At 34.6% G+C, this 16378-nt stretch overlaps 1 protein-coding gene across 1 annotated transcript in view; it reads right to left on the bottom strand.

The window, feature by feature from the left end:
* LOC101424515 (glutamate decarboxylase 1-like) overlaps positions 1-16378 on the bottom strand; it is a 51187-nt gene that overhangs the window by 12898 nt on the left and 21911 nt on the right. The window contains exons 7-12 of the mRNA XM_004448775.3: positions 15244-15323; positions 12819-12873; positions 12195-12311; positions 11332-11396; positions 11155-11233; positions 7934-8083 (exon numbers count right to left, since the gene is read on the bottom strand). Of these exons, the coding sequence (XP_004448832.2) occupies positions 7934-8083; positions 11155-11233; positions 11332-11396; positions 12195-12311; positions 12819-12873; positions 15244-15323 (546 nt within the window). The remainder of the gene's footprint in view (positions 1-7933; positions 8084-11154; positions 11234-11331; positions 11397-12194; positions 12312-12818; positions 12874-15243; positions 15324-16378) is intronic.

Raw genomic sequence — 16378 nt, 5'->3', positions numbered from 1 at the left:
TATCTTATCTGAATTTTGGCATTACTGTAGTGCTATGAATTACATTGAGAAAGGCAACGAGGCTTTGTGGAAATAAAAATAAATAGATTCTGGATTTAAATGAGTTACTAGTTTGACTACTTTGAGTTAGTTCTTTTCATCTATCTGTTTCTTTAGCTATTTAATGTACATAATGATATTTATCCAGTAGAACTATGGGAAGTGGGAGATATAAGCTAGATAACATGTAAAATACTACCACAACAGATCTTTAACAAATGGTAGATACATTGTTGTTGAGTTGCTGTATTCTTTATTCAATGCCTTATTTGTAGAAGTATTTAAGGTGGGTTACCAGTGTATATACACTATTAGGAGTAGGGTTTTGAATACATGTATGTGAACAAAGTAGTTATAAGGGTAGGAAAAAATAGTTGATGCAAGAGCTTAAGTTAGAAGAGAAAATGCATGCCAGGGAATTATACACTAACTAAAGGAGGGTCAGGAATCTGCTTCTGTGATTCATATTACAGAGCATATTTTCCTATTTGCTTTATATAGTAGGAATCTAATACCCACAAAACAAAAATTTAACGAATTGTTCTGGAGAAGTATAACTATTCCTGATCCTGGCACTTGGAGAAAAATCCCTTACGAACCACAGAGTGCGTAGGGTAATGTAGAGGCCAAGGTACTGAAGGATATGCCTACAGAAAATGTAGTGCTGCTTTTAGGTCTTTTCTATATAATGTCCCTCAATATGGACCAATCAATAGCATAAACCCATAAGGAGTTCCATCAATACTGGGAAAATGTTTTCAGTTTCTGTATGGTCAGGGCTTTCTGAGCCCAATTCCTGGCTATCTGGTCTAAAGGATGGGTGAATCTTGAAATTCAAGATGGAAAATATTTCCTTTATCTAAAAGCCCTAGGTTTTTCCTCATTCTAAGGATATTAGACCTGAAGCTGCTGGTCCCCTTTATGGTAGAGACAACTGCTCACTTAGAAAGAGTAATAAAACCTTTCTTATCTTCCCAGGGCCTAAATGCTTGCATTCTGTGTCCCAACCCCCGAAAAAGGAGATTTGTTTGCATTCCAAAGAAAAAAATTGGTACACCTGTCCACTCTCTCTCCTCTTTCTTATCTCTCACCCCCTCTTTCCTCTTCTCCTTCTCCTCCCCCTCCCTTCTCCTCCTTCTTCTTTTTCTTCTCTCTCTCCCTTTCTGGATGTGCCAGTTCCCTTATAAGCTTCCAGTTTCATAATTTCCTCTCCTTTAGTATAAATCCCTCTTGCACATTCAGAGTGACATTTTCCTTCATCATGTAGCCCCAAGGTAGAAAAAGGATGTGAAAATAGATGCTAAGATATTCTGTAAATACACCAATCTGCCTCTGATTCAGAAATCTCATGCTTGCTCTAAGGATTAATAACAAATACGATATTTAAAACACATCAGTCAAGTCAATTTTACAGTCCAAACGAGGTGGTTCAGGTACACTGCTCTCTGACAGTCTGGCTTAATCGAGTCCAAATTTGCGTATCTGTAGCTTTCAAACTGTAGGTCATGGCCCATTAATGGACAATAAAATCAATTAAGTGGGCCACAACCAGCTTTTCTTTCAATGACATAGAGTAGAACACAAAATATCACAGTTTCAAACATTTTAATGGTTTTTGCTAAGACATTTGTTTTAATTCTTTTGTGTTGTGTCTGTGTATTAGCAGGTCACATTGTACAATGTATTTCATACCGTGGGTTGTGTTAAAAAAAGTTTAAATGTAACAGGTTTATTGTATAAAGGAATTGATGGATATGTTCCTTCAGATAATCTTTCATATATGTATATTATGTCATTCAAAATATTTTCATAGGGAAGAGGCTGTGGCTCAATTAGTTGGGCTCCTGTCTACCATATGGGAGGCCCTGGGTTCACGTCCCAGGGCCTCCTTGTGAAGGCAAACTTGCTGCACAGAAAAGTGTGTAGCAATGGACACAGAGAACCGACTCAGCAAGGTGACGCAACAAAAAGGGAGACAAGTGAAAACACAGAAAAGTGCGCAGCAAATGGACACAGAGAGCATACAGCAAGCAAGCTACAAGGGGGGGAATTTTAAAAAAAAGTTTTTTTAAGTGTTGAATTTGTGAGCTTAAGTTTGAACCTCATGACAAGTATCTAAGTAAATATACTTTGATTTAAGCTAAATAAAGCTATATGCTTTGACTGGCAGCTAAGCTAGAGGAGATCTAGCAACCTCTTTAAAAGTTGGGGAGGCTCATGAAAATATTTACATGAATAAAATCTGTACAGAAGTAGAGTGAGGGACATCTGGGTTATTCATGTCTGAAAGACTGACACAGGGAGCATGGCTACAGAATTTGAGCTTGGAAGATTTTTAAAACAAGTTTAATCAAATTTCTAAATTGATAATTAAAAGTCCTCAGGAAAAGAACTTACAGAACACATATCTTTGAATAATGTAAATTGTCAGTGAAACCGCCAAGATGAACTAATGGCCAAACGGAACCCTGGGTGACTGATTATACAGATTCCTTTATCAGAGTGTTAACTATATACCGTGTTATTGCTGAAGGATTTTATGAAAAGCGGTGTCTCAGGTTTCGAACTAGTAGATTTCTGGCAAAAGAAATGACTGATTTTAATTAAATAGCAGGGCCAATAGTAAATTAAAAACACTATTAATTCATGACAAGGCTTTCACTGACATAGAACCCAATGGCCTTCTTTCTATGGACTGGGAAGGGAGTGCTGGGAATGGCTTCCTAAAAGCATGCCAATGAATTGAGTTAAAAATTATAAATAAAGGGGAGGAAGAGGGCGCAGAACTTGTCCCTCTGCTGTGTGATTATCTATGAAGAAACTTGACTCTAGGGTAGATTGAACAAATTTTCCAACAATAAATAACCTTTCACATTCAAGAATCAATATTGAATTGAAGAAGCTTGACCCATTACCAATTCTTATTTGTAGAGGAAGAAAGGTTTAAAAAATGCTGCAGACAAGTTTATGTTCTTAGCAGACTTTTATTCTTGCAGTTTGGTAGACGTGCCGATTTTTTTTCTACCTCACTTAAAATTTTGACCTCAGAAATCTAAACTTGCAATCTGTAATTAGAACTTTAGCACTTTCCTAGAGAGATGTTTAGGAAAAAAACAGGACTAATTTGAGGGCAATAGAGTGCTAAAAGCTGGAATAGTCAATATTCTGCATCCAAATAAATAGGTCCTAAATAACCACAGAGTGGAAAAAGGTAAACATATTGGCAATGAAAGAAGCATATGTTTGGAGCAGTGCTTAAAATTTAAAGGACCAGCAAATATTCCGTAGGATATAAATTATATCCATCTATTACTTGCATTTATTATTACTTGCATTATGTCCCTTTGTGACCAAAACCTTTTGATATGAATGAGTTAAGAGATCAGTCTGTGACTTTGATCATTTTGTTCTGCATAAAGAGCTAATTATAATTGAACTCTTGACTTGACATTAATTTTCATATTCTGGGCATGGGGCATGAATATGTTATGACTTTTTTAAAATTGACGCTAAAATTGCAAGAGAACAATTATTGTTATTTATGCTTAGATTTTACCCATGTCCTGATGAGTTCAACAATATCCTTTTATGCTGTTTTCTCTACTGTCTTTTAAAGTTGGTGATACTTAGTGAACTTTTATACCATCAAAATTATTTTTGACTAACTTTGACTCTCAGTATTTACTGCCCCCTCCCACATCTCTAGTCGTTTCGTAGAGTTCCTGAATAGTTTTCCTGTTTAAGTTCTCGGGTTGTTATCTTTTAGACAACATATATGAATATACCATATATGCTTTCAACATGTTAATATGTTTGCTTTCAATTTGTAAGGTGAAACTTGTGATTATGTACCATAAAAAAGCACCAAGATACCTCAAGTTCAGAAATCCAAAATTATTCCATTTCCTCTTGATTAAAGTTAACTTGTAGTTGACAATGATGACCCTTAGGTTTACGTGGTGAATTACAGCATTATAGTTTTCTAGTCCTTTTATAATTTTTCATTTAAACTGAACAACTCTGTGTGAAGAAGTCAGGAGCAGCATGATTTTATAGAAGAGGAGCCTAAAGCTGAAAGCATTTAAATGATTTGCCTTGGTCTTTTGCATACTACAACTTTTGGAGGGCATTTCTCAGATTACACTTGAGTTATGTGAAGAGTCAGAGATGCCCAAGCTACAATTACTTTAAGGATGATATTCTACTTCTATGTTCATTAGGATTGGCAACTATTAAATTTGATAATATTCATAGAGACTTGAGAGGCAAAGTTACACATGTTGAAAATGTGAACAGAAAAAGGAAGTGTTGTCTGAATTCTTTAATTGTTAAGGAAAGGATCACTAATTGACTGTCCTCAAACCAGTTAGTTCTTATGTCTAAACAGGTGAACACAGTTGGGGAAAAGCAATTAAGAGGGCTGGTGTTACATTAAATGTATGACCACAAATCTCAAATGGGCCTTCAGTGCCTTCCCACAATCTGACCAGAGTCCCCTGGTCAATCCTATTCTCTAGGTAATTTTTCATACTTTCATCCAACTCATCAATCCTTCAATTTCCCTCTGTCCCTCACAATTTCAACAAATGACCTTGCTTCTTATTCACTGAGGAAACAGGAAAAATCAGAAGATGCCATTATAAAGTCAAGTATACCAACCTCCCTATCTGTGTACTCTGCCTTTCCTCTAGCTACACCGGAGGAACTGCACCTGACCCTTAGTAAGGTGAGCCCATCCAGCTGTGAACCACAACTGGAACCACAGCCCTTCATCACCTCTTGCCATCCCTACTCCAGCTTTTCACTTGCTCTTTGCATAATCCTTTCCCACATGCTAACATGTTGCAAGAAATTCTATCTTAAACCACAAAAAACTTCTTTGAACATATATTTCCCTCTAGCTACCACCATGCTTCTCTGCTCCCCTTTATAGGCACGATCCTTATACGATTTTCCTATATCCATTGTCTCCCATTTCCTCACCTTCCATTCTCACTCTATAAAATTCCCCTTGTCAGAATCACTACTGAATGGCAATACCATATTGAACAGTCAATTTTCAGTTTTCACTTTACTCAGGTGATATGCTGTTTGACAGAGTAATGTTCTCTGTTTTCTGAAATGCTCTCTTCCCATGGCTTTAGGGACACCTCAACACTATTAGGCCTCCTCTTTATATCTTTGGGTACTCTTTCTGAGTCTCACATTTCAAGGTTAATGCTCTGCTCTGCCTCCTCTCGTCTCTACCTACATTCAGTGCCATGGCTTCAAATACTATCTGCATATAGATGATTCCCAAATTCATATCATCTTCTCCAACTTTTCATCTGAATCCCAGGTCACTGTTCAACAATTTCCACTTAATTATTGGATATTTGCAATGTAATAAACAGAAACTTTGATATTTCACTGGACCAAACCATCTTGTTTTACCTGAGTAAAACATAGTTTTTAGCAACTCAGGAAATAACTCTTTTATTCTTAACTTATTAGGATAAAATGATTAGAGACATCCCTGACTCCTTCTCTTGCGTTTCACCCTAGATCAAATCTGTCAGTAAATCCTGTTGATTCTATGTTCAAAACACCTCTGGAATCAGCTCCTTCTCATTAGCGCCATTGCTACTACACTAGGCCAATCCATGATCATCTTTTCCTGGACCACTAAAAGAGCCTCCTAACTGATCCTCTTGCTCTTTTCCCTGCCATCAATTTACCACAAGAAGTCAAAGCAATTCCCTTCAAAACATAAATCTGAGTCTGTCACTCCACTACTCTAGACCATCAAGTGGTTTTTCATTATACTTAGAACAGTATCTAAAGTCCTTATCTTGTTTAATGATGTCAGCATGACCTAATTTGGAACTATTCCTTTGACTGCATCCCTACCATTTGCTCCTTTACTCACTGTTCCCTAACCATAAAGGTGTCTCTGCTATTCCTTAAATTCATCAAGCAAAGTCCTACTTCAAGGATTTTGCAGTCATTGTTCCATCTGCCTGCAAAGAATTTACCCCAGGTGTTTGTATGGCTTGTTCCCTCACTTCATTATATCTCTGCTCAAATGTCATCTTATCTTAAAGACTATCTTTGAATACCCTATTTCATGTAGCACCGGTCCATCACTCTGTATTTTCTAACCTTCTTTAGTTTACTATTTGGCATTACTAGCTACTTATAACTTATCCTGATTATTGTCAGCAGCACTGAGCTCCCCTCACCCCTCCCAAATGTAAACTTCCATAAGGGAAGGAAAAGGAAGGACTTTAATTTTTAGAGCAATTATAGGTTTACCAAAAACTGGTACAGGAAGTACAGAGTTCTCATCTACTCCCTGCACCTCAATTTCCCCTATTATTGTTATCTATGTAAGTGTGGTACATTATTACAATTGATGAATCAACATTGATGGATTATTAAATTCCATATTTTATATTATGTTTCATTCTTTATGTTCTTGAGTTCTATGAGTTTTAACAAATGCACACTGTCATATATCCACTGTCAGAGTGTTAGCCAAAATAGTATCTCAGCCCTAAAATTCCCCTGTGCCCCACTTACTCATCACTTTCCCCCTCTCCCTGAGCCCTTGGCAACGACTGATCTTTCTATTGTCTCTATAGTTTTGCCTTCTGCAAATGTTGTATAGTTGGAGTCATACATCATGTAGCTTTTTCAGACTGATTTCTTTCACTTAGCAATGTGCATTTATGGTTCCTTCATGTCTTTCTGCATCTTGATCACTCATTTCTTTTTATTCCTGAATAATTCTCCATTGTATATATGTACCACAGTTTATGTATCCACTCATCTATTGAAGGACATTTTTGTTGCCTCCAGTTTTTAGCAATCGTGAATAAAGCTGCTATAAACATACATGTGCACAGGCATTTTCAACATATTTGGGGGAGATTTGTTTTTTTTTTCTTTTTTCTTTTGCTCAGTTTATTTCTAACACCTAGCTGCTACTTAGCTCAATAGTGCTCAAAATTCATTGAATGAAGTGGCAAGCTTCATTGATATGGCTGTGCATTGTTGTTTCAGACCAATTTAAATGTGAGTATGTCAGGCTGATCCTATGCTCTCCACTCAATTAGTCTCTCTTTTCTTACAATCTGTCCACTTCATACATTTGTGTAAATGCCTGTCTCCTGGCAACATATACTGGTTCATATTTTAGCGACACCCTAAGAGTTCATGAATCTTATCCAATAAAATCAAATTAGTAAAATAAAATAATGAAATAATATAAAATGGATGCTTACACTGGGCTTCCAAGAACTTTCCTTTTCTGAGAAGTGACAGGGATTTTACAGAAAAAAATGGCCAGAGGGGATTTCCAAATAAACAGAACACACCTACACAACCGAAGTTAAGCCTGGTGATAAGCCAGTTTCGGTTCAGTAGAGATTGTTTATCAGAATGGACAAGCATTCCATACTAATCAATATATCTGTTCCCTGCTTCATAAGACCTTTATATGTATGTAACAAGGAACTTCAGTGTCAGCTACTCATCGATACCCCCACTTGAAATTTATAAGCAGCTTTGATCAGATGACTATTGAGATTCTCACTCCAATTTCCCCTGGTTGGGATCTCCCAGCTCATAGTTTTTCTCTCTCAATAAATCATTTTAATGCTTCAATTTAGAGCAGTAAATGATTTCTTTTGACATCATTTTAAGATTTTGACAATATAAAAAGTCAAAATCTTACATAAATAATGAAAGTTGTCAGGTTTTTTGGTTAAATTTGTTCTTTTTCAAATCAACTCAGAGCTCTGAAACTTTAAAATTGTGATGCTCTTTAAAAATATGTACATTAATATAACCTCATTCCTTGTTTCTATTCCACTAAAATAGTATAGTAAATAAAATAAATAGCAATTCCTACCTTTGCTTTCCACATTAGCCATAGCTTGAAGATATCAACATGTCGGCCACACTGAATGGTTTTATCCCCAGTGTCAAAGTCAACATTGTAGAGTTTATCTGGCTGGAAAAGATATCCAGCTTGCATCTGATTACATGCTTCCAGAAGACCCTAAAAATGGAATAACATTTCTAACATCTAAATATGCATTTCAACAACAAAAAAAACCACAATTATTTATTCCAATTAATTATTATTTCTACTTTACATGTATATTTTATTAGAATTTTGTCTTACATCAAAAATAAGTTAATTTTCTTTAAAAAATTAATATAGTCAGTTGTTCTTTGGAGCTAGCTGGAATGGCAGGTGGTATAGTAGGATTAATGCCAGCTATTTATCTTTAATTTTTCCTTAAAAGCCTTGAATATGCTGCTCTTTTGAAATTATGTGGTTATCATGCAATGGAGTTAATGAAATTATGTCACTATCATAAAGAGAGTACAGTGTAATGTCTGCTTTGTTTATTAAATTATCCTATGAACCGATAGTATAGATGTCAAATAAACTGCTCTGATGGCCAAGGTAGATAGAGCATAAACTAATCCATTCATTTAATTTTGTTCTTTCCTGTCCATTTCAAGTACAGTAAAATTGGTTCTCTCATGCAAAAAAATCACTGAAAACATTCCTCCTCAGTGTTGAAGAATGAAGAAAGGGTTGTCTTGGATGGTTAATAAACAATCAGTTAATAAATTATCAAGAGAGAAAAGAAATGCTTTTCATTACCTCAGTCTAAGAGAGCTTTCTCTGAAAAGGTGTGTATATTGTTTTTGCATACCAAAGACTGAATCTTTGTCAATTTACAGGATATCATTTGAATATACAGCAAGCATAACTTCTTATCCGAGAAGTAAATAAAACATATGCATTATGAGTTTAGTTATATGCCAGATACTTCACAAAAGTTAAATTATTTGATCCTCAGAAAAAACCCATGACATAGGTACTATTATCTCACTTTTATAAATTTAAGAAAATGAAATTTTAATCCTTTAGGAAATTTTCAAGCTCATAAGTCTATATAGTGATAAATCTGGGTGCTGACAAAGGAGAAGTTCGACTTAGAGTTTGTGAAATTCAACTTCCAAAAAAAGAAAATTCATGTCCTCTTTTAAGGTAGACTTATGGATCTAGGAAGGACTGTAATGTGGTATGAATGTTGAGGTATTTAGGTGAAATAGTCTACAAAATTAACTAGGAAAGGAGGGTGTTTTATGCATATGTATTTTGGGTATTCTCTATCCCCATGTGAATATTTTCTCTTTAGGCAACCTCAAACTCCCCTTTTAATCTTTTGTTAGAGAAGAATATTGACTATTTAAAACCTTTTAAAACTGTATAATCAATACTAGTTTTATTAATTGCTTCTGATGTGCTGATTAAGCTGTAGTTAGTCATTAAGGCAATGGATATTGATAGTACCTACAATCAATCATACACTGTGCTGGGACTGTGGAAAAGCAGGCCATGGCGCTGGTCATCTAGTTTGCAGGCTGTTAGTCGCCATCCTAAAAGCAAGGATAGGCCACTGAATTGGGTTTAAATTTTGCATTATGAAAAGGTCTTTCTAAATGAAAGAGGTTGATGTTATTAACATTTCATGTAAAAAACACATGGTATTTTCTTCTCCTTAACAATTAAAAAAAAAGATATTTAACATCAGTTTTAAACATATTTTAGGGGCAATTAGAGCAAAATATATGTACACATCGTTGCCTTTTGGGTATCAGAAAATATATGGATTAAATATTGAATATAATTGGTTTGTACTACTCAAAAAGGCATGAGCAAAATGGTCTCTGTGCAACCTGGATATCCAAGTGGTTAAATAGGTAAGAATCTAATTAATTTAAGGCTATACTGAAATAGGTTTATTTTCCAGAGATAACCTTAAAAATAGCAAAAGCTTAGTGGTTTGGGGATTCTGCTTCACCTCTGTTTATATTTATCCTTGGGAAAAGAAAAAAATATATATATATAACAAAAATATAACATCTTCGAGAGACTCATAATAAGTTATTTATGTAGAATCAAATTTACTACCTCAACATACTCAGTATAAGAGAAAAAGGCAGGAAAGGAAACTTGGTGGAAAATTTGAACCCTAAACATAAATCAATGTATCTGAAATCTGCAAGTTGAAAATAGACCTGTTAGCAGGGGAAGGGGGTGGACTCAAAAGCTGCTTAAAGACAAAGATAAGGCCAAGTTATAATTTCTGGGTACTGGACAAACATGAGCGGAGAGGAAAGATTTCCTTGCTGCGCCCTGCATGTTCCAAACACAAGGCCGTCGCCATTTCATGTAAAGAATACAGCTGCCATCAGCCTTCCCTGAGCAGGAGGAGAAACAGAAGATAATAGTTCCAATCTGAAGCACTGAGAAGGTTGTAGGCTGGGAGAGAATTAAGATTCTTTCAGAATTAGAGAAGGGAAAGTAGTACCAATACTCAGAGTAATTAGGGGGTAATAATCAAGTCAGTTTATAATAAGAAGACAGACACTTTATTTTCATAACTTTTGGAGTGTGTGTGAATAAGAGAGAAAGGAAACAATCTTCCCAAAGGTATAAACAATAGCTGCATAAAATGTGGTTCCATTTCTGACAGCTAAGTACAGATAAGAATTCTTCAGCTGAACTTTATAATTGTACAACTCTTCGTGAGAAATCATGGGTTTAATTCCTTGTATAAGATCATGTTTACTATTGGTGGAGAGAAAATGCACATATTCAAGCACATTCATATAAAGCAGATAATAAGTATGCCTAGGTGTCTACCTTTAAAATGAGCCCTATTTCTGGCCTTACACTCTGATATTATAAATCAGCTAGGGAGCCAAATTTGACCCCCAAGAGGTATTTCGTTTGGCATGTTGTTTCTTAGAAGTAGGATGTGAAGGAGCGGGTTTCCTCAATCTTATTACTGTCTACTGTCTCCTATGCATATTGTGAGTTTCTTCCTGTCTGCTACTGACATTTGCTGTGGTCGCACCTCAATCCCATGTGGCTGCTACTTAAAGATGCAGATGGAAGGATCAGTTTACCCCAGTAGGGAGTACTGAACTGAAGTGTGTTTAATTCAGTGAGGCTGTAATTATTTTGGTTTTAAAGGTTCACAAAGAAGGCAGCCATTACTAAGTTATCCACCACATCACAGTTTAAAAATAAAAGTTATTTACTTTTTCCCGGATCAGGATAGCAGAGCATTGGAGGGGGACACCCATCAGTTTGTGTGGATTCCAGGTCACAGAGTTGGCTCTAGGTGACAAAACAGCCCCAGTTAGTGCTCACAGTCTAACGGAAGAGAATAGGAAGAAGCCGACATACAATCTCCTGCTTTCGCAAGCCGTGCCCACCTTTCGATGCCCCGGAGCTTATAGGAGTGGCTTCTGCTCAGCAGCAATCCGCCTCCCCAAGCCGCCTACAGCAGAGACAAAGGACACGTGTTCTTACAGAAATTATTCCTTTTTAAATTGTACCAGTTACTTTTTCTCCATTAAATTTATTTTAAAAGTTGATGACAATTTCCTTGTTGTGGTAGATAATTATAGACTTGGCTGTAATTATCCCACTTAGAAGAACAGGACATTTTATAATTTCCTCCTATGACTTCTCAATGTCTATTTATTCATGACACAGTAAAGTTTCAGATTCCTCATTATTTCAAGCAGACACCTTCTGGATAATTGCCAGAGAGAGATAAAATAAAAATTTAGTCATCAAAGTCGGCAATGCTACAGAAAAATTCAAATCTTTTATATAACTTTAAATTTGTCCCACTCTAATTGCAGCCAAAGAAATCTTTGCCAAAAAGTCTTATTGCTAGTACTGAGTGACTAGAAACAAAAATTTGATTTCTTTTATAGAAATTAAAAAATAGTGCATATTAGATTAATTTGCTAAATCTCTTCAAATTTCAAATTGGATTTAACTATTTCTTCAGGTTGACTTTCCAAAAATTTTAGTGGAATATTGGCAGAAGTTTAAACATTGAAAAATCACCAGAGCCATTTGTAGCATGTTTCCTACTGTATTAAGGCCATTATAAAATAATTTAGGTAAATACTCTTCTTTCTCCATATTTATTCATTATAAAAATTAGATTGCAAAGAAACGTTTGTCTTGCCTGCAATGCCTACTAAGAATCTTTAAGATAGCCCATAGGATTGATATACTGTAATTAAAAGTGTTATAAGTCAGACTAAAGGATGTGACTTACATCCACATGCATCCAAAGTTTGTACTTCTCACAGATATCTGCGATGTCAAGAAGAGGGTCAAAGGCTCCATACACTGTGGTGCCAGCTGTGGCACTGACACAAAATGGAGTTTGGCCCTGGTGGTGGTAAAAGCTGAATCATTCTTACAGTCTAGTAGAATACACAAGAATGCTAAGATGGGTACTTAACCATTGCATATCTGGGCATCAGGAAGCTAGATAACTTTGATTAAAGACTTTAAGAAATAAATAATTTCAAATATTCTAAGGTAGAGTACTAGAGAAAATAGCTTATTCATAGGTAAACCAATATCACTACATCTGTTTTATTTATTATTATATTACTCTGATGTTCTTTTCAGAAAATAAGACAGCAAAAAATAGAGTTGACAAAATCCCTTTTATAGGAAATGATCTAATAACTTTTCTTTAGATACTTTATGCAGAAACAAAATTGTTAGGGAATATTGTGACAGTATTAATCATTACATTCATTTTACAAGGAATTTCCCAAGATTAGGAAAATGTTTTACTTCTCTTTCCATTTTTCCTATCAATTATTTTCCATTAATGAAAAAAGATAAAGAAAGTAAAGACATTTAAATATGAAACTGTAGAACATACCTTTCTTTTAGCTTGTAATATATTTTTCTCTAACTCAGCTGGAATCATCTTTCCCCTTAAAAATCCAAATACACATCTGATTCATCATAAGGGAATAAACAAACTGATTCTTCCAATCAGAGGAAAAAATGACATGTAAGCTAAAGAAAATATTGGCTTTTAGTGTCTCTCAGAGGCATTTGTAGGTGCATAAATAGGTACTGAGTGAATGTTCAGGTCTCTGAACCCAGTGTTAAATACCATATTGTATGCGTTGGAGAATGCTCTGTTTACTCTTCAGTCCCCTTAAAATCTGCATGATCTATGATTCAGAAGATTCTAATATTTCTAAGAAAGACACGGAATGATAAACTTTATTTATTTAGCATTATTAAACTAATTATAAAGTAAGGACCACTTGAAATCAATGTAGATAAATCAGTTTTCAAAACTGGGGTGGGGTGAGGCATGAATCAAAGTGGCCTCAGATTTCTTCACACGAAGTTCTGAGGAAAAATGAAATACGTATTTTTCTACTCCATGCAGCTATCAGGCTAAAAGTCAGCATGCTTATTGATGATTCACTAGAAATGTACCTATTCAAGTCAGGAATAAAGCTCACTATCATCAATATTGTGTTATATTATGTTCTCTGAGAAAATGATCTGTGAAAATATACACATATACACATATGTATATGAATGAAATAAATAGGAAAAATCAACTTTCTTTTGAGTACATATGTTTGTATACTTGGAATACGTAACAATGTCCATGGAAAAACTTCTGTAAATAATAAGAAAGTTGAGCAAGTTTGGTGGTCACAAAAGTAAATTATGGGAAGTGGACTTGGCCCAGTGGTTAGGGCATCCGTCTACCACATGGGAGGTCCGCAGTTCAAACCCCAGGCCTCCTTGACTCGTGTGGAGCTGGCCCATGCACAGCAGTGCTGATGCAGGCAAGGAGTGCTATGCTACGCAGGCGTGTCCCTGTGCAAGGAGTGCGCCCCATAAGCAAAGCTGCCCAGTGCTAAAGAAAGTGCAGCCTGCCCAGGAATGGCAGCACACACGGAGAACTGACACAACAAAATGATGCAACAAAAAGAAACACAGATTCCTGTGCCGCTGACAACAACAGAAGCAGAAAAGGAAGAACATGCATCGGATAAACACAGAGAGCAGACAACTGGGGGTGGAGGGAGGAGAGAAATAAAATAAATATTTTTTTAAAAATTAAATTATGTCCCTATTTACTAATTATTGTGAGTATACAATAGAAAACATCCCATTTATAATAAAAAAATGTAAAATATCTGAGGAGGTGGATTTTCAAGAAAAATGCAAGAGGTCATATAAAAATATCAAAACAACTTGAGATGAATAAATAAAGAATTGAAAAATCAAATTATAAAATGTATCTGTAAGATATTATATACTCATGTAATGTATATTTAAGAATTTCTAATTATATAAAGAGTTCTTACAAGCCAATAAGAAATAATAAAAATGGGCAAATGATATGAACAGACAATACATGGTAGTACACAACTGGCTAGTAAGCACATTAAAAGATGTACTTTGTTTCAAACAACAGAACATATTTATCTCTCATATTATTCAAGTATAAAAATATGATTACTCAAGTTTCATGGTGTAGATAGGTATATCAATTAACTCAAAAATGTTTGAAGTACAAATATTTATCAGATTGTAAATGCAGATATTCTTTGAGTCAATAATTCCATTGTTAGGAATTCATATGAGAGAGAGCCATACAAAGATGCTTAAATATATTTGTATAATTATGTTCATTTAAGCATTGTTCATTTATATAAAAATTGGGGGGGGAGGCTTAAATGTTTTTGTAAATAAGACTCACTAAATTAGTTTACATTTATAAAATGGAAAACTCTGAAAACCATTAAATAAGAATAGGGAAGGTTGGTATGAATTCATGGGATACAATTTCTAAGGTATATTTTAAAGCCAAAAAAAAAACCAAGTTATAAAATACAACACTAAATTGATGTATGAATAAATTTGATATGTATAAAAATATATTCAGAATATGTGTATAATTATAATATTATTTATTGAAGAGTGGGATTCAAGGCAAAAGGGAAAATATTTTCACTTTGTACCTTACTGACCCAGTTGATTTGTTATGTCCAAACATCATTATATTGATAATACAAAATTCTAACTAAAATAAAATAGAGACCAGATATGTGGCAATCCTTTTTATAAAATCTATAAAACATTTAAATAAAGGAAAGTTTAACAATAGAAAAAGATAACTTTGGTGCTTCTTTCATAATTAGAGTTAAAATGTAGATGAAATTAGTCTGAAAGAGTGTTCTTCTTAAAAACTCAAACAATATGAAAATGTGATTTTATAGGAAGCATAAAGATAATGAATTTTTTTCTGAATTTATTAAGAAACATACCTTTCATCACATTTTACTTCAATTACATTACCAGTTCCAATACCAAGGATTGCTGCAGCTTTCTTTACTGAATAATGACCCTTGGACAAAAAGGAAAATAGAAAGGCATTAATGTTTTCATTAAATAATCATTTTCATTCTAGGGTATCTGGAGGCATATATACACAGTTTTGGATGTGTTTATGCGTTTTTATGTGTATATACCCACTGTACAGGTCTTAAGGCATATCTACAGACCTTCATCATAGCATTTGTTGAGATGAAGAAGGTTGAAACACCTCTTTCAAGAAGATACTATCATTGAGTACAACTCCACATGAAAGGTGAGCTTGAATATTCTAGTTCTCCGTGTACACATAAAAGTCACATCATTTACAAATTCAGTGACAAAATCCTCAACGTAAACTCTTTCTTATTCTCAACAGCTCTAATTCTTGCACTGCAGATGATTTTTCTTTAAAGAGTAAAGCCTGGAGAAAAGATTTGATTCCTCCAATGTCTGTAATTCTTAGTTCTGACTTTGACACCAATTTTGATTTCTTGTCTTCTAGTAAACTACTTTTTCCTTGTATCATTCTGCCTTATGTAAATTACACCAGCAAGATGGTGGTGGTAGCAGCTCAAAAAGAAAACTTGGCATTGTTTATTTTTAGTTGCCAAGAAAATTTGACCACATATATGAAAGAAATAATACAGGAAGTAAAACCTCTAACCCCTTTATCATTTCAATGTAGAATAAGCAAGAATAGATGAGAAATGATAAAAGAAAATGTGCATTATTGAATTTTTAGCTATTTATTCATTATATTTAAAAATTGCATGCCAAATCATGGAAACCACACTAAAACAAGTTTAAGTTATAGTAAGTATTGCAGTAAATTACATTAAATATGCAGCAGTGGTCTCCAACTTGATAAATACAGATAAATAATACCATTTGAGTTTGGTAAGCAAAGATTACTGCCAAAATGGGCATTTCAAAAAAGCCCTCTGTTACCTTTAGGTTGAATTTTCACACTGGCATTACTATTAAAATTTAAGATCATAAATGCTACCAATAAAGCAAAAGAAAGTGATTTAGATTTATTAATGGGGTGAATTGATTTTTTTAAAAAACAAGTTGCTGAGCACAAGA

This window comes from Dasypus novemcinctus, chromosome 16 (assembly GCF_030445035.2).
Source record: "Dasypus novemcinctus isolate mDasNov1 chromosome 16, mDasNov1.1.hap2, whole genome shotgun sequence".
Taxonomy (NCBI): Eukaryota; Metazoa; Chordata; class Mammalia; order Cingulata; family Dasypodidae; genus Dasypus; species Dasypus novemcinctus.
Note: the sequence above shows the minus strand (reverse complement) of the source record. Positions and strands in the feature narration are given on the sequence as shown.